At 45.4% G+C, this 24,100-nt stretch overlaps 1 protein-coding gene across 2 annotated transcripts in view; it reads right to left on the bottom strand.

Annotated features, from left to right (window-relative positions):
- The window catches only part of LOC124015054 (myosin-10-like), a 68,020-nt gene that overhangs the window by 16,343 nt on the left and 27,577 nt on the right, over nucleotides 1-24,100 (bottom strand). For both annotated transcript variants that reach the window (XM_046329949.1, XM_046329950.1), the window contains exons 4-16: nucleotides 17,723-17,750; nucleotides 15,335-15,437; nucleotides 14,845-14,877; nucleotides 11,350-11,442; nucleotides 7,427-7,490; nucleotides 6,491-6,589; nucleotides 6,125-6,268; nucleotides 5,944-6,039; nucleotides 5,149-5,267; nucleotides 4,846-4,998; nucleotides 4,541-4,714; nucleotides 4,279-4,452; nucleotides 3,337-3,451 (exon numbers count right to left, since the gene is read on the bottom strand). In XM_046329949.1, coding sequence (XP_046185905.1) covers nucleotides 3,337-3,451; nucleotides 4,279-4,452; nucleotides 4,541-4,714; nucleotides 4,846-4,998; nucleotides 5,149-5,267; nucleotides 5,944-6,039; nucleotides 6,125-6,268; nucleotides 6,491-6,589; nucleotides 7,427-7,490; nucleotides 11,350-11,442; nucleotides 14,845-14,877; nucleotides 15,335-15,437; nucleotides 17,723-17,750 — 1,395 coding nt within the window. The remainder of the gene's footprint in view (nucleotides 1-3,336; nucleotides 3,452-4,278; nucleotides 4,453-4,540; nucleotides 4,715-4,845; nucleotides 4,999-5,148; nucleotides 5,268-5,943; nucleotides 6,040-6,124; nucleotides 6,269-6,490; nucleotides 6,590-7,426; nucleotides 7,491-11,349; nucleotides 11,443-14,844; nucleotides 14,878-15,334; nucleotides 15,438-17,722; nucleotides 17,751-24,100) is intronic.

The raw sequence follows: 24,100 nt of genomic DNA, 5'->3' as shown, positions 1-24,100 counted from the left end.
GGTGAACCTTTGACCCAGTCTGAAGTCCTGAGCGCTCTGGAGCAGGTTTTCATTAAGGATCTCTCTGTTCTTTGCGCCAATCATATTTGCCTCGATCCTTCCACTGAAAAACATCCACACAGCAATGATGTTGCAACCACCATGCTTCACCGTAGGGATGGTGCCAGGTTCCCTCCAGATGTGATGAATCTTGGTTAGATCAGACCAGAGAATATTTTTTCTCATGGTCTGAGAGTCTATAGGTGGCTGTGGGCAAACTCCAAGCAGCCTGTCATGTGCCTTATACTGAGGAGTGGCTTCCGTCTCGCCACTCTACCATAAAGGCCTGATTGGTGCTGCAGAAATGTCTCGTCACAATCCTGTCTCGGAGCTCTACGGACAATTCCTTGAACTAAACATATATACTGTATAATCAAGCACCAAGCCTCATGGCTTGGTTTTTGCTCTGACATGCACTGTCAACTGTGGGAACTTATATAGACAGGTGTGTACCTTTTCAAATCATGTCCAATTGAATTTACCACAGGTGGACTCCAATCAAGTTGTAGAAACATCTCAAAGATAATCAATGGAAACAGGATGCACATGAGCTCAATTTCGAGTCTCTTAGCAAAGGGTCTGAATAAAAAACGTTTTCTATTTATAATAAATATTTAAAAAACGGTTTTTGCTTTGTCAATATGGGGGATTGTGTGTAGATCGCTGAGATAAATTGAATCAATTTTAGAATAAGGCTTGAAGTCAAGGGGTCTGAATACTTTCCAAAGGCACTGTACAGTTAAGAAGCGATATCATTTTCAAAACAAGAACTAGATGGAAATGGAACGCCGCCTGGGTGTCTCAATGTTATTAAATGACACAATCTAATGCATTTGATAAGTGTGAATTATCATACACTAGAGCAACACATTGGGGGAGAAATTACTTTCTGTATTCAGAGAGAAGGGTATGTCACAAAGACCACAACAAAACCAATAGATCTTTCATTCACCAATACCAATTATGAACACGCAATCGCCATCTCTCTTTCCATAAGGTACACAGCAGAGCTGAAATTGACCTGTTTGATGAACGAGGGTGAACACATACAGACGGTGCTGCAATGGGCTATAAATCAGAGCTATACTACGGAATCTATATACTGTATTGAAATATCTTCGAGAAATCCTCTGTTGGGGTCAGGCAGTATTTCCCTTGGCAGGGATGCATCATGCCTCTTTGATGTGATTTTAAATATCCTGTGAAAGAGGTGGTGGGGGAAGTCGGTCTCTATCAGTGTGATCTGTAGCTAAAATATCCTGTGAAAGAGGTGGTGGAGGAAGTCGGTCTCTATCAGTGTGATCTGTAGCTAAAATATCCTGTGAAAGAGGTGGTGGGGAAGTCGGTCTCTATCAGTGTGATCTGTAGCTAAAATATCCTGTGAAAGAGGTGGTGGGGGAAGTCGGTCTCTATCAGTGTGATCTGTAGCTAAAATATCCTGTGAAAGAGGTGGTGGAGGAAGTCGGTCTCTATCAGTGTGATCTGTAGCTAAAATATCCTGTGAAAGAGGTGGTGGGGGAAGTCGGTCTCTATCAGTGTGATCTGTAGCTAAAATATCCTGTGAAAGAGGTGGTGGAGGAAGTCGGTCTCTATCAGTGTGATCTGTAGCTAAAATATCCTGTGAAAGAGGTGGTGGAGGAAGTCGGTCTCTATCAGTGTGATCTGTAGCTAAAATATCCTGTGAAAGAGGTGGTGGAGGAAGTCGGTCTCTATCAGTGTGATCTGTAGCTAAAATATCCTGTGAAAGAGGTGGTGGAGGAAGTCGGTCTCTATCAGTGTGATCTGTAGCTAAAATATCCTGTGAAAGAGGTGGTGGAGGAAATCGGTCTCTATCAGTGTGATCTGTAGCTAAAATATCCTGTGAAAGAGGTGGTGGAGGAAGTCGGTCTCTATCAGTGTGATCTGTAGCTAAAATATCCTGTGAAAAAATATCCTGAGGTGGTGGAGGAAGTCGGTCTCTATCAGTGTGATCTGTAGCTAAAATATCCTGTGAAAGAGGTGGTGGAGGAAGTCGGTCTCTATCAGTGTGATCTGTAGCTAAAATATCCTGTGAAAGAGGTGGTGGAGGAAGTCGGTCTCTATCAGTGTGATCTGTAGCTAAAATATCCTGTGAAAGAGGTGGTGGTGGAAGTCGGTCTCTATCAGTGTGATCTGTAGCTAAAATATCCTGTGAAAGAGGTGGTGGAGGAAGTCGGTCTCTATTAGTGTGATCTGTAGCTAAAATATCCTGTGAAAGAGGTGGTGGAGGAAGTCGGTCTCTATCCATCACTCTCCAAGCCATACTGTCGTCAGTTTACAGGTGAGTGTTGAATACATTAAACAGCCATGGCCCTGGCAATGTCCAGGCTTTTTCTCATACATTTACTCCACACCGGCAGATGTCTCCATGCTAGTATTCTTCAAGGTCCTACCTCTTCCAAATCATAACAATCCTGGTGTATCTCAAATAAACAATCTGAGCTGAGATTTGACTGAGACAGAATGGCACCAGACAAACCAGCATCGCTGAAAGGTACGGTCTTGGTTAGCAACAGTGCATTATGGGTCATGCAAAGCCTAGAGGCGGTGGGTGCATCTAAGGGTGCAGAGTGCAGCCGTGAGCGAGCAGGAAGAACCCTACAGAGCTGCAGCAACGTGTGCATTCACCTGGAGGCTCAAGGAGACTAGAGGCCTTGTCATAGAAAGAGGCTCTCTGAAAGGTCTGAATGTCTACAGCTCAGAAACAGAGAGAGGGGAGGATGTGAAGGACAACTCAGCTTCACATAAACATCCATGCAGACACAGATTTATTCGTATTATGTTACCGCATACACACTCACACAAACAATGATTAGTTGTGTACATTGTAAAGGACAGAGACATATTGCTGTTACTGGTCCAGTAGAATATTCCAAGCACAAAAACAAAGCAATTCAGTCATTTCCTTTCTATTAGTTGTTTCTATATACATTGTAGATGTCCAATGACTCATAATGAAACTCAATCGCTTTTTAAAACAAGTGGATGTGCCAAATGGGGAAATAAAAGGCGGGAGGAGATTTACGAGCGGATATTTCAGGTTACCTCACAAACGCACAATGTTTTGGCTGGCAATACTCATCACAGAGAAGCGAGCAACTGAATATGAACCAGACAAGAAGTCTAATGGATGAGAGCGCGTACAAAATACTCCCACCATAGCCACTGTCCTAAGTTCCAGGTTTTAAGGGGATTCTTCAATACTGTCACTGAATAACCAAGACTCAAACAAAGTGACAACTACATGGTCCAAACAGGAAGAGAGTACGGGACACTCACCGTCCTTCCACAGTTCAGACACAAACTTGTCAGTGGACTGGTTGAGCAGCGTGGCCACGTTGTCGTTCAGAGGGTCCATGTTCTTCATCAGCCACTCGTCAGCCTTGTAGTCCACCTGAGGAGAGACAGACAGACGTAAGCTAAACAGGCTATATGTACCGGCACATTGTGTTAAATAGCTTCCTTTTATCTTGTCTCACTGACTTTCATGTGTGATCAAATTAAATTAGATACCTGGTCAAGAGAAAATGAGTTTATGCGCTGTAAACAAAACCTATTTATTAAGTCTTAACATGTGTGAGGACTACTGGTGCTGTGACCAGAACAAAATGTCCATCTGAATTTTGTGTGACAAATTTAATAAGAAAATGGATGAAGATGATATTAACTTTATTTCATGTGGAGTCTGGCCTGGAATGTACACAGGCCCTCTGCAGATGGGAGACCACACTGAGGTGAAAGTTGAAAAATCTTAGATTTTACGTAACAGTGTAAAATCGGTCTCAGACCAACGTGAACCAGATGTGGAGATTGGGAGCAGAACTGGACTTTTGTGCTAAGGCCTGTTAACTGTTAACCTGTTAACCTGTTAACTAGAGCTTTAGTGGAGACATGTCCGCTGCCTCAAAGGCAGCACTTTAACATTGACAGGTTACGTCATTCAGAAAGAAAACATGTTTCTCAAGACATTATGGAGCTGAACAATAATTCTAATTTCAAAAACACTGCTTCATCTTTCCAACACTCCAACCCCTAACCAGGCAAAGCAACAAAAATGTCAATATGGCAAATCAGTTTCTTTGAACGAATGAGGCCCTCGCCAGAAAAAGGGAGCTGATATGGCAGAAATACCTTGTTTTCACCAAACAATGATACGATATGAGAGGACGAGCTGAGGAAGTCATTTCAGTGTATTGAGACCCAGGCTCTGCGTGGACGTACCCTGCCAGCGTAGTGAATGATGCAGAAGTCGGCTTTGTCCTTCAGCTGCCGGGGTTTCTGGAACTTGGGGTGGGTGCCCTGCTCCTGGAGCACCTTGTCTACAAATGTCTTATCAGTGGCCTTGGGGAACCAGCACTCCTCATCCAACAGGGCCAGAACTCCTGGAGGGTTGGTCTGCAGACAGAGAGAAAGGAGAAGAATGAAGTTCGTCAGACATAATCTGAGTAAAATACACCTATATGTGTAAAGATGAAAAGCTGACCGGTCTCTCAATGAGGTCGATGCAGGGCTGCAGGTCCAGGCCGAAGTCGATGAAGCTCCACTCGATGCCCTCCCTCTGGTACTCCTCCTGCTCCAGGATGAACATGGTGTGGTTGAACAGCTGCTGCAGCTTCTCGTTGGTGTAGTTGATGCACATCTGCTCAAATGAGTTCAGCTAGAGGAGGGATATGGGGAAAGAAAGAGATGTGAGAGATGAGTATTACAGATCAATAAGACAAGACAGTCCCTCTTGGACATGATTATATGTCTGAAACAAGAGAAGAAAAAAAAGAAAAAAAAATGTACCTCAAAGATCTCAAAGCCAGCGATGTCCAGGATGCCGATGAAGGAGGCTCCCTGTCTCTTGGTCCTGTCCAGGGCCTTGTTGATGCGGTGGACGAGCCAGCGGAACAGACGCTCATATGTGGCCTTGGCCAGGGCTTCCACTGCAAAGTCAGCCTGAGGAGAGAACCAGAGAGCGATAGACAACAGTCTGCTGGGTACCTGTCTGTTTCTGCTTAGGCCAACTTCATGGACCTGCATAGATCAGTGTGAGTGAATTCATAAACAGGAGTGTAAAACTGATGGGAACTGGAGAACGGCTCCTACCTGTTCTTTGGTCTGGGCCTTCTGGACGTAGTCTCGGCCCACTTTGATGCGGGGGGACAGAATGGCCCTGGTAAACTCCATCACATTCAGCCCCAGCAGGTGGCACAGCTTCTGAGCCACTGGGAGGAGAGACAGGACATTGGGTTACTAGTGACCCATCAGTGTTGCAACCTGGAGATGGGCAGAGACAGAGCCTTCTATACAGTACAAATAGAGAGCTTTGTATGCAACCAGTCTCAATTCAAAACAGTTGGGGAAATGTCAGACAGGAATATGTCATGAAAGACCTCAGTAAAGCACTACCGCTACATTTCACCCCAGCTACCCAAGGATATGGCCACAGTCTGATGTATGATTCATCAGTCAAAATCACCAAGGATAAATCTCAGCAGAGACACATCCATTTTCCTAATGACAACCAAACTGCATGGTTTACCGTTATCAACTAACCATTAATGCAGAGCAACGTGCCAGAAAGAAATACTAGCCATCTCCTTCTGAAGTAAAATACTAAGACCCAATACTGATTACAATACTGATTACAGCATAATTTTAATGAAGCTGGTCTGCAGTAAGTTATGTGGACCAAGTGAGTGGACTGTTTTTGAGACTGAGCAGCATATTGTGGGAGGATGATCAATGTTGAAGACTTGCAGCCCAGAGAATCAGCTCACTGTAAACTGGGACAATGTTTTTTCAGCTGTGTGGTGAGAAATGGTCCAACTTAAGCTGGATGATTTCAAAGTCCTGGAGTGTTGGTTGGATTGTGTATGGCCTCTGAGGGTATAGCATCACCTGTGTTCTCGGGCATGGAGGCCTGGTCTGTGTTCCTCTCCTTCTTGAAGACAACATTACCAAACTGTAGTACTGCAGACACCACCTTCAGCATGCCTGCAACCACAAGGGAGAGTGAATCAGACAAGAGGCAAGGACAGACATTGATACAACATGTATGGTCTAGCGTGTGTGTACTCACATACGATCTCCTCATGGGAGAAGCTCATGATGTGCATGGCATCCATGGTCTCCTGGAAGTTGTCCTTGTCCTGCTGGCCAGGGATGGTAATGTTGCCGTTGGACAGGAAGCGGTAGTTGTTGAAGCCTTCCAGGAGCAGGTCGGCTGAAAGGAGAGGGGTAGGGGTAGACAAATCAAAAACCAGTAGTATAACAGAACAGCCAAGACTTATAACATGAGGAGAAATAATGAAATGGTATTTTTTCTGGCGAGCCATTTCTGGCGCAGAGCACTGAAAAACTGAAAAGAATAGACATAGTTGCGATTCTTCTTGCAGAAGACACTACTGACAACCATTATAATTGGAATGGTGTATAAAATAGTGACTTTTGAGGTGCTCCCCGGCTCCTGCCAGAAGCTGGTAGAAGACATGGAAGGTCCTCTCGTCTTTGGCCTGGCGAACGGCCCTGGACTTCTCCAGAAGGTCTGGTAGTCAGGGAGTCAAGGTCCAAAGGAGCAATGCCATCATTCCTGTGCTGGTAAATGGCTTACTGGTTATTGTGCCATGTCTAGCAGAATCTTCTCAAACATACAATGGATTGGTATGAATTGCTGCTTCTTGCTATACTTGTATGTTATACTGTAAAATAATAAGTGTTTATTTCTGTTAATGCCAATCTCAATAGACTTTAATATATTAAATGTGGTCCCAATCTAGAGATACTGGGCATAATTTTCTGGCCCTAAAACGGTAAAGTCATGTGTTTCTGATCACTGGTGTCTGAATACAGGGTGTTTTGTCTAAAGAGCGACCATTTTGGGCTTCAGGCAAGAGCTCAACTGAGCACATCACTGGACCTTAGTTTTACAGGAGACTGAAATGCCCACTGAGTGGGTTGCTATTTAGTCAGTGTTTCCAGAAACCTTGACTACCACCATCTCAGAAAGAGGAATGCCTGTACAGCACACATCACACTGCTTTATAAATCATACTTTCTGCAACGCCAAATCTTGCACAACATGCTATTCTCGAGGGACACAAATTTGACATATCTCACAAGAATAACGATCAGATATAATTCAATCTTAGAAAACGAAAACCAGTATTCTCCAAATTCAACCTAAACATGAATAAACAAAGGCTGAGTATGAATATATCTAGCTCTAAGAACCTACGTCTATCCACTATCTGGTGAGCACTCTGCATTGAAGTGTGGCACAAATCCCAGAGCCCCTTGAGCCAAACCCCGACTATGTATGTCCATCTGCAGACTCCTGCATCCCCTCCCCCTTCACTTCCCAGTCTCCCATCTTTGAGGATACAGGTCTCGATATTGGCCCCAACAATGTAGCCGGTCACGTCAAAGTTGACTCTGATGAACTTGCCCTGCAGGGGGGGATACAAAATGTATAAGGCAGCAGTTCTAAACATTGTGTAACATTGTAGGCCTCTGTGAGCCCAAAACACAGTCCCCACTGAGTCAACAGTATCACTTCAAATCAAATCAAATTTTATTTGTCACATACACATGGTTAGCAGATGTTAATGCGAGTGTAGCGAAATGCTTGTGCTTCTAGTTCCGACAATGCAGTAATAACCAACAAGTAATCTAACTAACAATTCCAAAACTACTGTCTAATACACAGTGTAAGGGGATAAAGAATATGTACATAAGGATATATGAATGAGTGATGGTACAGAGCAGCATAGGCAAGATACAGTAGATGGTATCGAGTACAGTATATACATATGAGATGAGTATGTAAACAAAGTGGCATAGTTAAAGTGGCTAGTGATACATGTATTACATAAGGATGCAGTCGATGATATAGAGTACAGTATATACGTATGCATATGAGATGAATAATGTAGGGTAAGTAACATTATATAAGGTAGCATTGTTTAAAGTGGCTAGTGATATATTTACATAATTTCCCATCAATTCCCATTATTAAAGTGGCTGGAGTTGAGTCAGTGTCAGTGTGTTGGCAGCAGCCACTCAATGTTAGTGGTGGCTGTTTACAGATGGCCTTGAGATAGAAGCTGTTTTTCAGTCTCTCGGTCCCAGCTTTGATGCACCTGTACTGACCTCGCCTTCTGGATGATAGCGGGGTGAACAGGCAGTGGCTCGGGTGGTTGATGTCCTTGATGATCTTTATGGCCTTCCTGTAACATCGGGTGGTGTAGGTGTCCTGGAGGGCAGGTAGTTTGCCCCCGGTGATGCGTTGTGCAGACCTCACTACCCTCTGGAGAGCCTTACGGTTGAGGGCGGAGCAGTTGCCGTAGCAGGCGGTGATACAGCCCGCCAGGATGCTCTCGATTGTGCATCTGTAGAAGTTTGTGAGTGCTTTAGGTGACAAGCCGAATTTCTTCAGCCTCCTGAGGTTGAAGAGGCGCTGCTGCGCCTTCTTCACGATGCAGTCTGTGTGAGTGGACCAATTCAGTTTGTCTGTGATGTGTATGCCGAGGAACTTAACTTGCTACCCTCTCCACTACTGTTCCATCGATGTGGATAGGGGGGTGTTCCCTCTGCTGTTTCCTGAAGTCCACAATCATCTCCTTAGTTTTGTTGACGTTGAGTGTGAGGTTATTTTCCTGACACCACACTCCGAGGGCCCTCACCTCCTCCCTGTAGGCCGTCTCGTCGTTGTTGGTAATCAAGCCTACCACTGTTGTGTCGTCCGCAAACTTGATGATTGAGTTGGAGGCGTGCGTGGCCACGCAGTCGTGGGTGAACAGGGAGTACAGGAGAGGACTCAGAATGCACCCTTGTGGGGCCCCAGTGTTGAGGATCAGCGGGGAGGAGATGTTGTTGCCTACCCTCACCACCTGGGGGCGGCCCGTCAGGTAGTCCAGTACCCAGTTGCACAGGGCGGGGTCGAGACCCAGGGTCTCGAGCTTGATGACAAGCTTGGAGGGTACTATGGTGTTGAATGCCGAGCTGTAGTCGATGAACAGCATTCTCACATAGGTATTCCTCTTGTCCAGATGGGTTAGGGCAGTGTGCAGTGTGGTTGATATTGCATCGTCTGTGGACCTATTTGGGCGGTAAGCAAATTGGAGTGGGTCTAGGGTGTCCGGTAGGGTGGAGGTGATATGGTCCTTGACTAGTCTCAAAGCACTTCATGATGACGGTAGTCGTTTAGCTCAGTTACCTTAGCTTTCTTGGGAACAGGAACAATGGTGGCCCTCTTGAAGCATGTGGGAACAGCAGACTGGTATAGGGATTGATTGAATATGTCCGTAAACACACCGGCCAGCTGGTCTGCGCATGCTCTGAGGGCGCGGCTGGGGATGCCGTCTGGGCCTGCAGCCTTGCGAGGGTTAACACGTTTAAATGTCTTACTCACCTCGGCTGCAGTGAAGGAGAGACCGCATGTTTTCGTTGCAGGCCGTGTCAGTGGCACTGTATTGTCCTCAAAGCGGGCAAAAAAGTTATTTAGTCTGCCTGGGAGCAAGACATCCTGGTCCGTGACTGGGCTGGATTTCTTCCTGTAGTCCGTGATTGACTGTAGACCCTGCCACATGCCTCTTGTGTCTGAGCCGTTGAATTGAGATTCTACTTTGTCTCTGTACTGACGCTTAGCTTGTTTGATAGCCTTGCTGAGGGAATAGCTGCACTGTTTGTATTCGGTCATGTTACCAGACACCTTGCCCTGATTAAAAGCAGTGGTTCGCGCTTTCAGTTTCACGCGAATGCTGCCATCAATCCACGGTTTCTGGTTAGGGAATGTTTTAATCGTTGCTATGGGAACGACATCTTCAACGCACGTTCTAATGAACTCGCACACCGAATCAGCATATTCGTCAATATTGTTATCTGACGCAATACGAAACATATCCCGGTCCACGTGATGGAAGCAGTCTTGGAGTGTGGAGTCAGCTTGGTTGGACCAGCGTTGGACAGACCTCAGCGTGGGAGCCTCTTGTTTTAGTTTCTGTCTGTAGGCAGGGATCAACAAAATGGAGTCGTGGTCAGCTTTTCCGAAAGGGGGCGGGGCAGGGCCTTATATGCGTCGCGGAAGTTAGAGTAACAATGATCCAAGGTTTTTCCACCCCTGGTTGCGCAATCGATATGCTGATAAAATTTAGGGAGTCTTGTTTTCAGATTAGCCTTGTTAAAATCCGCAGCTACAATGAATGCAGGCTCCGGATAAATGGTTTCCAGTTTGCAAAGAGTTAAATAAAGTTCGTTCAGAGCCATCGATGTGTCTGCTTGGTGGGGGATATATACGGCTGTGATTATAATCGAAGATAATTATTTTGGTAGATAATGCGGTCTACATTTGATTGTGAGGTATTATAAATCAGGTGAACAGAAGGATTTGAGTTCCTGTATGTTTCTTTCATCACACCATGTCTCGTTAGTCATAAGGCATACGCCCCCGCCCCTCTTCTTACCAGAAAGTTGTTTGTTTCTGTCGGCGCGATGCGTGGAGAAACCTGTTGGCTGCATCGCCTCGGATGGCGTCTCTCCAGTGAGCCATGTTTCCGTGAAGCAAGTAACGTTACAGTCTCTGATGTCCCTCTGGAATGCTACCCTTGCTCGGATTTCATCAACCTTGTTGTCAAGCGACTGGACATTGGCAAGAAGAATGCTAGGGAGTGGTGCACGGTGTGCCCGTCTCCGGAGTCTGACCAGAAGACCGCCTCGTTTCCCTCTTTTCCGGAGTCATTTTTTTTGGGGTCGCTGCATGGGATCCATTCCGTTGTCCTGTTTGTAAGGCAGAACACAGGATCCGCGTCGCAAAAAACATATTCTTGGTCGTACTGATGGTGAGTTGACGCTGATCTTGTATTCAGTAGTTCTTCTCGACTGTATGTAATGAAAGCCTCAGACATCCGTGATGTAGAATGTCAGGTCTGGTCGGAAGTGGGGATACACTGTGTGTGTGTGTGTGTGTGTGTGTGTGTGTGTGTGTGTGTGTGTGTGTGTGTGTGTGTGTGTGTGTGTGTGTGTGTGTGTGTGTGTGTGTGTGTGTGTGTGTGTGTGTGTGTGTGTGTGTGTGTGTGTGTGTGTGTGTGTGTCAGGATTATGGAACATGGAAAGCACATTGCCGTGCTCTTTAGCAGACAGTGTTCTCCTTCACACACCTATTCACTGTATTCTGGAGAGCCAGGTCCTACAATACCTATTTACACAGAGGGACCGTTTATAGACCGTCTACAAATGTGTACATAAAACATACAGTACAGCTGTCACATTCAAGACCATTTTTATCCAAGTGTAGCTTTTTAAACTTACGAAACGTGACGAGTTGTCGTTTTTCACCGTCTTGGCATTGCCAAAGGATTCAAGGATGGGGTTGGCTTGCAGAAGCTGCCGTTCCAGCTCGCCCTGTAAAGTGAGGGAGAAACTGAGTGATTTAGAGCCAGTTAATACCGCCACCACCTAAACCAGCCAGGAACCGCTAATGAAAGATGCATTAAAATCGGTATGGACAAGTGCCTTTGCTTTCACCACAGGGTGGACATGGGAAGTAAAGAGAGTGTGAGAATGGAGCCTCTGTTATGCAGTAGACATCTGCTATATTTCTACTGAATGAATAACCCATTAAAAGTATGATGTCAGTAAGACGACATTGTACCCAATTATTTCATACAATGTTGAGAAACACTAAATGTAAACCACATGGTCCAGCTCATCTGCAAAACGGAAGATTCAGTGCACTCTTGACTGAGGCTTCCTTTAAGAATACATTCCTCAATATCAATACCAGTCTTTGGAGAGAAAAATAATGTTTGTTTGACTGAACACAAAATGGTGCAGCACTAGAATCCTCCTCAAAGGGCCTGATCATAATGCTCTTTAATCAGATGTGGCGGTCGTGTAATGCTCATATTAACATCTAAATATGATTCAGTTTATTATATTATACAGTTTAATAATATTGTCAAAACATACACCAACTGATTAATTCGAGCTATTGAGCAGAGCGAATATAAGCCTACTGTAGGAATCATGTAGACAGAGGTTTATATGCTGTTTATATGCTGGTCATGACCATCACAGGTTGGAGGGCATAGCCAGCCACAGGGCATAGCCAGCCACAGGGCATAGCCAGCCACAGGGCATAGCCAGCCACAGGGCATAGCCAGCCACAGGGCATAGCCAGCCACAGGGCATAGCCAGCCACAGGGCATAGCCAACCACAGGGCATAGCCAGCCACAGGGCATAGCCAGCCACAGGGCATAGCCAGCCACAGGGCATAGCCAGCCACAGGGCATAGCCAGCCACAGGGCATAGCCAACCACAGGGCATAGCCAACCACAGGGCATAGCCAACTGTCTCACAGGGTTTGAGAGGCCACTAGTCTACTTCTTCCCCACATACAGAGAGGACAGAGGGTAAAAATCAGCACTGCCTGCAGTAACTAAAGTGAGATTGTGGGGTGGTGAGAACATTCCTGTGGTTGTGACGCTGCTCACATGCACCCTCCACTTCTGGGAGACACTGCTGTGACGGGCGGTGGCTACTTCCCAAATCCTCGAGCGGTGGGAGCATTCCACCATCCCGCACCTCGCCCCCTTTACCCGCTCTAACCAGGGCGCTGGCTCTGTGGGCACAACAGAAATAGCACTGCAACCAGCCAGCCTGTACCGCCCTGGTTTCTCTACGGTGATGCGACACTGGGGCCTGGTTTTTGATGACCCAGTGGGCCAGAGTTTTGTGATTGTAAAGGTTGGGGGGTAGCGCTGCCCAGCCCCACCACAGATATGTGGGACAGGCTCAGCCTACATACGGGTGAGTGAGAGAGTGGTGCAGAGAGAAGTAGGGCTGCTGCCAGAAAGACTGGGGTCTGGCCCACTTAAACATACTGCAGCCTCTACCGTGTAGATGTGTCACCGCCAACCCTGAAGCACATCCTACAACTCAGGTTTCTAGAGTTTGAGAAATTGTTAATGTCAATGTAAGAGATGGGAGCATCATCGAGGTAGCTTGTGTTTAATTAACCCCAATGACCCCACATATAAATTATTTCCAGGAATGAGACTGGAGTCGGGGTGCCTGGCGGGGCAGAACACAACGTGAGGACTATTTTTCTTTCAGGATTTCAACTCAGGGTGGAAATCAGATCTAAACTGTACAGATCACATGGGGGTATTGAGTTCCTCATCACACTGTCTGGACCAGAGTCAGAGAGCTGCTCCAGTCAAACTGCTCTCTCCTGATGGCTGGACGCTAGGGAAGGGTGATGTGGACATTTTCACTCCCTCTCTTATCCTTTACCTACTACACTGCACAATACCTCCCTACCTCCCTAATGCACACACATTGTATCAGATCAATGCAATGCTTCCACTGCTCTGCCCCACAAAAAAAGCCCCAAGTTCCTGGCTACTGGGTGTCTGGGGCCCACTCTTCTATCAGAGCTGCTACTTGGACCCCAGCCTCCCCTCTCCTCCCTCCCATCATCCCCTCGCTCCACATTCCTCTGGCCCGTGCTCATAGGGTTCCTAGCTGGACACAGAGGCAGCGTGGTGTGGGAGGGCAGTGGGCTGTAGTGGACTGGTGTATTCTGGCACAGGGACCCAGGTACAGAGTTACAGCCAGGATATCGCCACACATCAACACTGTGTAGTACATATACACAACCTGGGTGAGTGTACATTTTTGGGGGAAGGGGGGGGTGGGTAATCATAGCAGCATCTGCTTCAGCAAAGCATAGCTTTACTGAGGGGGAAAAAAAGGTTTTGGGAAAGAAAAATAGCTCCTGGGCAAACTGAGTGGGGGGACAATGAGGGCCAGTAAATATCTCATTTACACTTAGAAGTATCAGAAGTATCCACAGTGGAGTATTCAGTTGGAAAGAATGATATAATGTTCGAAGTCTCTATGTGGGAACAGTGGATGGTGAATCAAGCTGAAACATTCTGCACGGGGTGTATTAGTCCCAAGCGAGCCTCCATTGTTACTAAGGGCCTGCCCATGTTATGCAGCAGAGAGACAATAGTAGCTTCATTTCATTCCCCAAGATGTCCAGGTGTGGATGGCGATGGAGATGGGAAGGTCCAAGCATTCCCACGTCACTGACCCAACATGTGCTTATTGATTAGGAACATCAAAAGCAACAGCTACTCACAAGACTGTTACTGTAGGACATCCTACAGGAATCCACGGTGTGCGAATGAGTAGTCAGGTGTTATTATGGACACAAACCGTATTCGTGTGGCCGTGGGCATGAACCGTGCATGAAAGGTACTTGAAGCTATGCCAAAGGCTTTCTGAGCTAAATCAAATGAAAAGCTAGCATGAATAAAGGAGAATTTCCTGTTGTGGAAGAGGGTTTGGAGAGCCACAGTCTGATGTGATTTCACAGTTCACACCAAATCCTCTCATTGCCATGTACAGTCAAAGTGGGAATAACAAAGATAAATATGACTAGAACCTAACCACAAAAAGCACATGCATATGGGGTTAGTTATTGTAAGGTCACTGCAAATTAACAGCCCGTGTGTTTCAAATGACAAAACATTGGTTTCCCTTTTTAAGGCTTACTGTATGTTGACACTGTTGGGCATTTCCTTCAAATAAACCTAAAACAACTGATAAAACACAATGTAATACGTGTCTGTCGGTTTGATAGCAGACTTAAACGTTTTGCCAGCACAAACAATTACCACATATACCAGCAGAGATAAGTTCATGGGAAAAGACAGTACAGTTTGATTTCGGGAAGGGCATGCAAAAACATCCAAACTGAGCACAAGTGTTTTAGAAAGTGGGGAAACACTTGCCTGGAGCTTGTTCAACGCTTTAGGGGATTCGGGCTGTTTGTTTCAGGTAATAAACAAAGGGAAGGGTTAGACCTGGAGGTGCTTATGTCAAACACAAGCCATATAAGCAGTGAACCTACTGGTGACTAACATTATCCTGCTAACATTATCCTGCTAACATTATCCTGCTAACATTATCCTGCTAACATTATCCTGCTAACATTATCCTGCTAACATTAGGCTCTGACAGAGTGGCACTGAGCACCACAGAGCTGGAGCGGAGACCGTGCAGGTTCAGGCGGTACACAACAACAAACTGATTAGACTCTATGAGAGGAGCTGCGTTAGCCATTAGCATCAGTGGTCATTAAACTAGAACACATTGTTTAGAAGTCAGTGGAGTACACACTGTGGTAAAGCCTCGGCCTTTGGGTCCGGCATGGACACATTGGAGGGTTTAACAGGAGGAGTTCAGGAAGGGAACAGGGAAGGAGGGAATGGAAACACTCACAGGAATGTTGTGGTCTTTGCGTCCTTTGTGTGACGAGGCGACGTGGGCCAGGTACTGGATGACCTTTTTGGTGTTTTCTGTCTTGCCGGCACCCGACTCGCCTCTGTGTGAGGAGGAGACAGACAGGACCAATACATATCAGATTAAACAGAGGAGGAAGAGAGGATGGGGAGAGAGAGAGGGGGGTGGAGGGATGAGGGAGAGCAAAGAAACTGGTCTAGTCTACTATCAAGCAGGCCTCATAAAATAAATAACATTTCAGCACTGTTGAACACTTCCAGCACATACTTATATAACCCTTTGTTTACTGTTATAACTGTGCCTTTAGTTGTCAGACAGAGCCAAGCTTCCTGGAAGGCTTCCACATATAATCTCAACCAAGTTCAGTCAAAACACATAAACGACCCAGCCCAGCCCATAGGCTCTTCATGTCCGATGGGATGTCTCTGCTCAGCCCTGGGACATACTATAGACTAGAGAGAGTCTGATACTGTTGTTTGTTTTGCCTGCTCTGCTCCTTCTGATTTTAACTCCAGGGTCCTGTGGTTGGGTGGGCAGGTCTCCAGGGTTTCTAGGCTCTGATTTTGTCCCGGCTCTAATGACAGGGACGTCCACAGCTCCGCCAGGACCCAACTCTCACTCCCCTCCAGAACCAGCACACAGCCACATACCCGTGGCTTTACCATAGCCAGCTATTAGCTCTCCACACAGAATGCTGTCTTAATGGATAAATGGCCAGAGTGCAACTCAATGAGAGTCTCCTCCTCTACACTTTGTATATGGGTGGTGTGGGGTTATAGTGTAATATATGTTAATCAAATGCCATTTCAGATTCATTTGATGTCACATTACAACTGTGAGAACAGTGAGATGTTTTAGGTTGAAATGACAACATCAGATTTGGGCATGGGACATGCTGTATTAGTCACTCTTCTTGTTCAAGCACAAGGTAGCCAGGTCATCAGTGTGTGAGCCCTGTGACTCTTGCATCAGTGTGTCACACTCTTAAGGTGAGAGATTCCACAGGTCTGTGGCCCAGTGGATCACTTCCTGTTCTGTAAACCAAATTACTTAATCATCATGTGGACTGGCATGTAAACCAGTTCTCACTGGTTTTCAATGACAGGAAGACTGGATTCTCTCTCAGATAGTACAACAGAGTAGGTTTCTGATTGGACATGACAACTTTATAAGATGGTGTAAGATTGGTGTGCTTATTTCTGTGATAATGGGAGGGTCTAAATGAGATCATTGGCATATAGCACTCAAGAACTCGGGAAGTAGCATCCTGGCCAACAGGGGGTGTAATTGTTTGAAGACTGTGTACCTAACCACACTCATAACTCCCTCTACTCTGCAAAGTTTCTCAAATGCCAACTCAGTTCCATAACTACATCATAAAGCTTTTTAGATCTAGTCCATAATTGAGAACCAGCAGGATGGCAGGACCTTGCTAATCACTTCAGTATAACTCCCATTCTGACCAACTAACAGATGCTAATGCTGCCCACTTCACTCCCACATACTGTAGGCTTGTTCTGCCTTCTTCCCCGAGTCTAAGAGCTCGACTGTAAATCTGAAAGGAGTGACTGGGGTGCAACTCTGCATGGAGAAAATCCCCCAAAAAAGGGGGCACGTCACTGAGACCCTACTTAAGGTGCAGCCACATCAGTCTCAGCGCCAGACAGGTTACTTTTCCAGCTCATAAAGCCGCTGAGTCTCCTCTGGAATCGGCCCTCCTTAAAAAAACAACCTCTACCCTCTGAGTCCTCTTTGAGAGATGGTGTCAGAGCAGGACTTGGCAGGCTGAGGCGATCTGTTTACCTTACTGGGCAGTTTAATGAGGTAATGTTTCAGGAGCAGGACAGCTAGCATACTGACGGAGCAGAGCAGAGGCCTCTGAACATCCTCAGGCGTCATCAGGTGCATTAGCATAATGCAGTTTAGATAAAGGATTGGGCTGATAATACACCTCTGATGTGGAACACTGAAACATACACATAACACATTTTTTGATATGTTAAATTTAGTCAATGTCATTTCCACCATTTGATTACGTCAACTAACCTGTACCCCTGCACATTGACTCGGTACCGGTACCCCCTGTATTATAGCCTCGTTATTGTTATGTACTCTTATTGTGTTACTTTTTATTTTATACTTTAGTTTATTGAGGAAATATGGTCTTTACTCTATTTCTTGAACTGCATTGTTGGTTAAGGGCTTGGTACGGTAAAGTAAGGTCTGTACCTGTTGTATTCAGCGCATGTGTCAAATACAATTTGATTTGAAAAGCAAAATGTTTTCAATCATGTAAAATGTGTCAGTGAAATGTGAGTGGAAAGGATGTCTAGAGAAATGATCCCAACAGAGGAGTAGAATACTCACGTGCAAAGGATTGATTGGTCTTCACGATCTGTGGGGAAAAAAACAAAAAAAGACAGTCAGAATCAGCCTATTCCACTACAGATAATGCACACACACACACACACACACACACACACACACACACACACACACACAAGAAATGAACACCCCCCCCCCATGCAGCGTTTATGTCAACAGGAGTCCCCTGGCCTGCAGTGACAGTGGGGTCCTGTTCTGCCCCAGCAGACACTGAGGAGTGTGATCAGATCAGCCTTACAGCCCATTCATAAAGACTCTAGCTGTATGAGAGACAGTCATGCTGTGTCAGGGTCAGATCTTAACACACATTTCATTTCAAAAGAGATTTCGATCCATAGCAGATTGGACATGCCGAGTCCTAAACTCTGAGGGCAGCCATGTAGACTACAAATCCTAGGATCCACAGAGGACTGCTCTGACACCCTGGCTCGGTGGTTGAGGAGGTGCTTGATATGATCAAATCATGCCCTAATTTCATCCATATATTGAAAAACAAGACATTCAATACGACAGAACTACTAAAGTTGAACACCCGGTTACAGGGAAACCCAGATGAAAGCCGCCAACTTGGCAAGCGTCTTCCTCCACGCTGCAAGGCAAGTGTTTCATCCAGTAAACACAGGCAACGGATGAGGTTAAAGAGTACTGGGCTTAAGTCGCAGATGTAGCTGGATATACAGCTGCTCTGAAACTTGTGCATAATAATGTAATAATAACCTTTTATTCTTCCAACGGCGGTATGATAAGATCCCTAGCTAGCTACAATTGGGGGCTACTAAATTAAATCAATATTCCATTTAATTTGGAACGGCAAGCCAGACAAAATTAAACAGGCCTATTTATTAATGAATATGAATTCAGCGGGCATAAATGATGAAATATTAAAGCATTAGACCAAAGGCCCTGTTCCAACCCTGTTCCTGGAGAGCCCGCGTCCAGGTTTTTGCTCCAACCCTAATCAAGCGCACCTGATTCTAATAATTAGCTGGTTGAAAAGCAGAATCAGCCAGGTTACAACTGGGGTTGTAGTAAAAGCCTACAGGAGGGTAGCTCTCCAGGACCAGGGTTAGAAGCATAGATAGAGACAGATGCTAGATAGATGCTAGATAGATCAGTACTCTGCCAGACAAATACCTGCTGCAGCTGCTATCCCCATGATTCTCCTTTTACCTCTCATTATTCACCCCCTCAGCCCACTCATGACGCAGCATCTATTCACCATCTCCTCTAACAAGAACCTGCTCTGTGGACTGGACACACAGTAACCCAACTCCATAGATTGACTCTGATGAAGCTCTTTAGTGGGTGTTGGAGGCATGCCAGTATATCTTAAGTGGCTATCAGCCCCAAAAATGTAATGGAACAGGACCTGTCGGAATGATGTGACAGGCACTCTCTCAACCCTTGAATGTATGGGAAATTAAATCACAAAGTTATTTGGGGATAGGTGACATAGCTGACATGACACAGTGACACCAGAAGGTATATCATCCGGAGGGATGTAACACACAGAGTCAACACAATGAGGGTCCCTGGGTAGGAAGCTATTTGAGTCCAGATGGAAACAGCTTGTAATGTGGACAAACATCATAGCCACGGAGGCCCCTCTGTGTTTGGATAACCTTTTCTCCTAAAATGGAGACAACATTCTGACGCTGTAAGGTCCTCAACATTCCTGTGGAAGATATCAGGGTGTGACACTGTCTTCGTTTCACCTGTCCTCATTATTGTCTCCACCACCTCCAGGTGTCGCTCGTTTTCTGTCTCTCTGTGCCAGTTCATCTTGTATGTCCAAGTCAACCAGCGTTTTTTCCCCTTTCTCCTGCTTTTGCTCTTTCTCCTTCTTCTAGTCCTCCCGGTTTTGTCCCTTGCCTGTTTCTGGACTCTGTACCCGTCTGCCTGACCATTCTGCCTGCCTTGACCTCGAACCTGCCTGCTTCTCTGTACCTCCTGGACTCTGATCTGGTTTTGACCTTTTGCCCGTCCACGACCTTTCTCTTGCCTACTCCTTTTTGATTATTGAACATCTAAGACTCCAACCGTCTGCATCTGGGTCTCGCCTTGAGTTATTATACAGAGGTTGTTTAATTTCCTGTGGAAATCCTCCAAAACGTACAGTTGAAGTCAGAAGTTTACATACACTTAGGTTGAAGTCATTAAAACTTGTTTTTCAACCACTCCACAAATGTATTTTTAACAAACCATAGTTTTGGTAAGTCATTTCTCCAACAATTGTTTACAGACAGATCATTTCACTTATAATTCACTGTATCCCAATTCCAGTGGGTCAGAAGTACATACACTAAGTTGACTCTGTCTTTCATACAGGTTGGAAAATTCCAGAAAATGATGTCATGGCTATAGAAGCTTCTGAAAGGCTAATTGACATAATTTGAGTCAATTGGAGGTGTGCCTGTGGATCTATTTCAAGGACTACCTTCAAACGCAGTGCCTCTTTGCTTGACATCATGGGAAAATCTAAAGAAATCAGACTTCAGAAAAAAAAATTGTAGACCTCCACAAGTCTGGTTCATCCTTGGAAGCAATTTCCAAACGCCTGAAGGTACCACATTCATCTGTACAACAATAGTACGCAAGTATAAACACCATGGGACCACGCAGCCGTCATACTGCTCAGGAAGGAGATGCGTTCCGTCTCCTAGAGATGAACGTACTTTGGTGCAAAAAGTGCAAATCAATCCCAGTACAACAGCAAAGGACCTTGTGAAGATGCTGAAGGAAACAGGTACAAACGTATCTATATCCACAGCAAAACAAGTCCTATATCGACAGAACCTGAAAGGCCGCTCAGCAAGGAAGACGTTACTGCTCCAAAACCGCCATAAAAAGACAGACTACGGTTTGCAACTGCACATGGGGACAAATATTGTACTTTTTGGAGAAATGTCCTCTGGTCTGATGAAACAAATAGAACCATTGTTATGTTTGGAGGAAAAAGGGGAGGCTTGCAAGCCGAAGAACACCATCCCAACCGTGAAGCACAGGGGTGGCAGCATCTTGTTGTGGGGGTGCTTTGCTGCAGGAGGGACTGGTGCACTTCACAAAATATATGGCATCATGATGCAGGAAACTTATGTGGATATGTTGAAGCAACATCTCAAGACATCAGTCATGAAGTTAAAGCTCGGTCGCAAATGGGTCTTCCAATTGGACAATAACCCCAAGAATACTTCCAAAGTTGTGGCAAAACAGATTCAGGACAACAAAGTCAAGGTATTGGAGTGGCCATCACAAAGCCCTGACCTCAATCCCATAGAAAATTTGTGGGCGAACTGAAAAAGTGTGCATGAGCAAAGAAGGCCTACAAACCTGACTCCGTTACACCAGCTCTGTCAGGAAGATTGGGCCAAAATTCACCCAAATTATTGTGGAAGGTTACCCGAAACATTTGCCCTAAGTTAAACAATGTAAAGACAATGCTACCAAATACTAATGGAGTGTGTATGCAAACTTCTGACCCACTGGGAATGTGATGAAAGAAATAAAAGCTGAAATTAAATCATTCTCTCTACTATTATTCTGACATTTCACATTCTTAAAATAAAAAGTGGTGATTCTAACTGACCTAAAACAGGGAATTTTTACTAGGATTAAATGTCAAGAATTGTGAGTTAAAATTTAATTTGGCTAAGGTGTATGTAAACTTCCGACTTCAATTGTACCTTGAATTCCTGAAAATCAATGGGAGGAATGACCCCTCCACTAATACCAACACCTCTTACCACCTCCATCTATATCTAACCAGTATTGCTTTGCTCCCCAATCTCTAAATGGGTTTGATTTCACAGCCCCTCTGCTGTAGGTTACTGATATTTTAATGTGACAAGCCAACTTTGTCTGTGTAGCCCCGGCATTGCAAACAACCACGCTGTGAGTGGTCTCTGTCGCCAGCAGAGCGTATCCCCTACACTGTCTGCTGAACCAGCAGCCTGCCTGACGCCCCTAAATCTACCCACCCTGGGGACGACGCTTTGAGCCAGGGAGAGAGTGGGAAAGGGGTGAACTGAGGACACACTGATTCTTTGTGTGCATGTGCATCATGAATAGCTAATGAATCCACTGCAATTTTTAGAAGAGAAAGGCATGTCGCAAACGCTGAAAACTGACATTGTGACAGCCACAGTGGATGGTTATAGATTAAACAGAGCATTCTCAAAAGGGATCAGAGGGACATGCGCTAGTATGTGTTGGTTACAAGTCTGGTCCTATAGCAACCCCCTCCCTCTGTGTCTCTGTCATAGCTCTGTCCTCACTCCCTAAAAGCTCATTGTGCCTCAGCTCCATTCAGACTCACCCTGGTGGCCCATGGTATGAGGTGTTGTCAGTGTGAGGGGGCCTGTGGGTGACTCAGCCACACTGAAGGTCACCATTGGATACCCTTTAAGGTCACTGTGTTTACCTAACCAGCCCCATGTCCCTCTGACTAACAGACTGGACAGCCACAGAGGGCAGCTGTCACTGCTAGACCCTGTGTCATGGGTACATTGCTCCCCAGCCCAAGCCCATATTTGATCAGAAGATAAAGAGCTTACATGGTTTTATGAAGCCCACAGGTCTGGGACTGTGACCTCATGACAGATTTGAACAATGAGTCCCAGGAACAAATATAACTCTATGGATGATCATCTCTACACTCAAATGATGGTTGGAATGATAAATCATTCATTTCGGTCACCTGTCATCAGAGGACTGACTGGCTACCTGAATGTCTACCAGGTGTTATAGGCACGACCTTTTGTTATGTCACTATAGTGTGAACTGCTGCTGGCGAGTCAGTCTGATAAATGAACATATCGTTCAGCGCTCCGATTTCTCTGACCTGCGGTGCTCTTTATTCCTCCCAGAGACACACGGTCTGTTTCTACTTGCATGCGTCTGATGAGAATAGCAAAACAGGAGGGATGATCGATGGTTGCTGAGTAGAACTGGCCAGGTTCCCGACGACACACCAGACTCCAGAGCTCCACAGGTCAAAGTTGGATTACTCTTCGTCTCCGTGACAGAGCTTTTCACTGGGTTTTCATGAGAATAACTTTCTATGAAACTCAGATGGTTATCATCCACGTCATGTTGATTTTCAACCAGACCTTGTAGCTGTGATCGCTTTGAATCGAAGCACCCAACACCGAGCTACATCAACTCAGATATACATGATTAGAATATGATTCACATCAGAGACCAATCGCGTTTTTCAAAATGGCCTTGGTAGTCAGCGATACTGATGACCTCAGCCATTGATTCGTCAATCCAGTCACTGATGTAAAATGGTGTGCTGGTCTCAACCTACTTCCTGTTTTCTCTTGTTCTAATATTCTCTCCTTGACACCTGCCTTACTCCCTCTCCACTGATGAAGGGTTAGGCATTCAAACGGTCATTTAGCATCTTTAATTCTCTTCTAAAGCCAAATAAATAAAGAGGATATTGACTTCAATTACCCGTCTCGGTGGGCCATTTATCAAAAGGCATCTCACAATCAGAGCACAAAGCCAGACACCCAATAAGCTGAAGTCATTCTGTAATACATGGCTCATATGATCTCCACGTTCTCAGAAAGCATGCTAGCTGAAGGTCATTATGTGAATGGGGAAAGTTATCTTTATTACTTAGGATAGATACTTTATACCTACCACAAAATCATTCATTTAGTATGCATTGTGTTATTATACTCACTATAGGGCTAATAATGATATTATCATATGAAAGAGAAATCTATTGGCTCCATACATTCATATCAATCAACTAACTGATCCAAACCCATTGCCTGGTGAAGTGAGCCAGTAGCTCCTCCATTCTGAACAGCCACCACATATTGATCAAACCATTGACTTTGTCTCTCTTGTTCCCATGCACAGGGCTGTCTGACTGAATCCATCTGTTCTGCCCATATATGCTCTGCCCCTGGCCGTTTCCTAGAGTACCAGTTTCACATACCCAGGACGGGGCCAATGAAAATTGTTCTACCAATTTCACACTCTATTGGCTCATCTCTCTCCCTCTGTCCTGACTGTTGCTCTCCTCTCTTATTCTCTCTGTCCTCTGACAGTCCTTCTCTCCCTCTCCCTCTGCAGCCATGGCACAGAGCCAAAGTATTACTCACAAATAAAACAAAAGCTCTTTTGCGACCCACAGGTCCTTGATTTGATCGATTAATCAGCAATTCCAGCACAGTTTTTTTGTTTCCTCCCAATGAAGTTACAAGCCACCATTATCCTGGGCCTAACAAGAGGACAGGGTCAAATCAGTCCATACATTCATCAAGCTGTGGACTACTGAAAACCCCTTTCTGAAGGCTCAGGAAGGCTGATCTCAGTACAATCAAGCTGTCAGTCTCCTGCCAT

The sequence above is a fragment of the Oncorhynchus gorbuscha genome, linkage group LG26 (genome assembly GCF_021184085.1).
Source record: "Oncorhynchus gorbuscha isolate QuinsamMale2020 ecotype Even-year linkage group LG26, OgorEven_v1.0, whole genome shotgun sequence".
Lineage (NCBI taxonomy): Eukaryota > Metazoa > Chordata > Actinopteri > Salmoniformes > Salmonidae > Oncorhynchus > Oncorhynchus gorbuscha.
The sequence above is the reverse complement of the archived record's forward strand: the minus strand, read 5'-3'. Positions and strand labels throughout refer to the sequence as shown.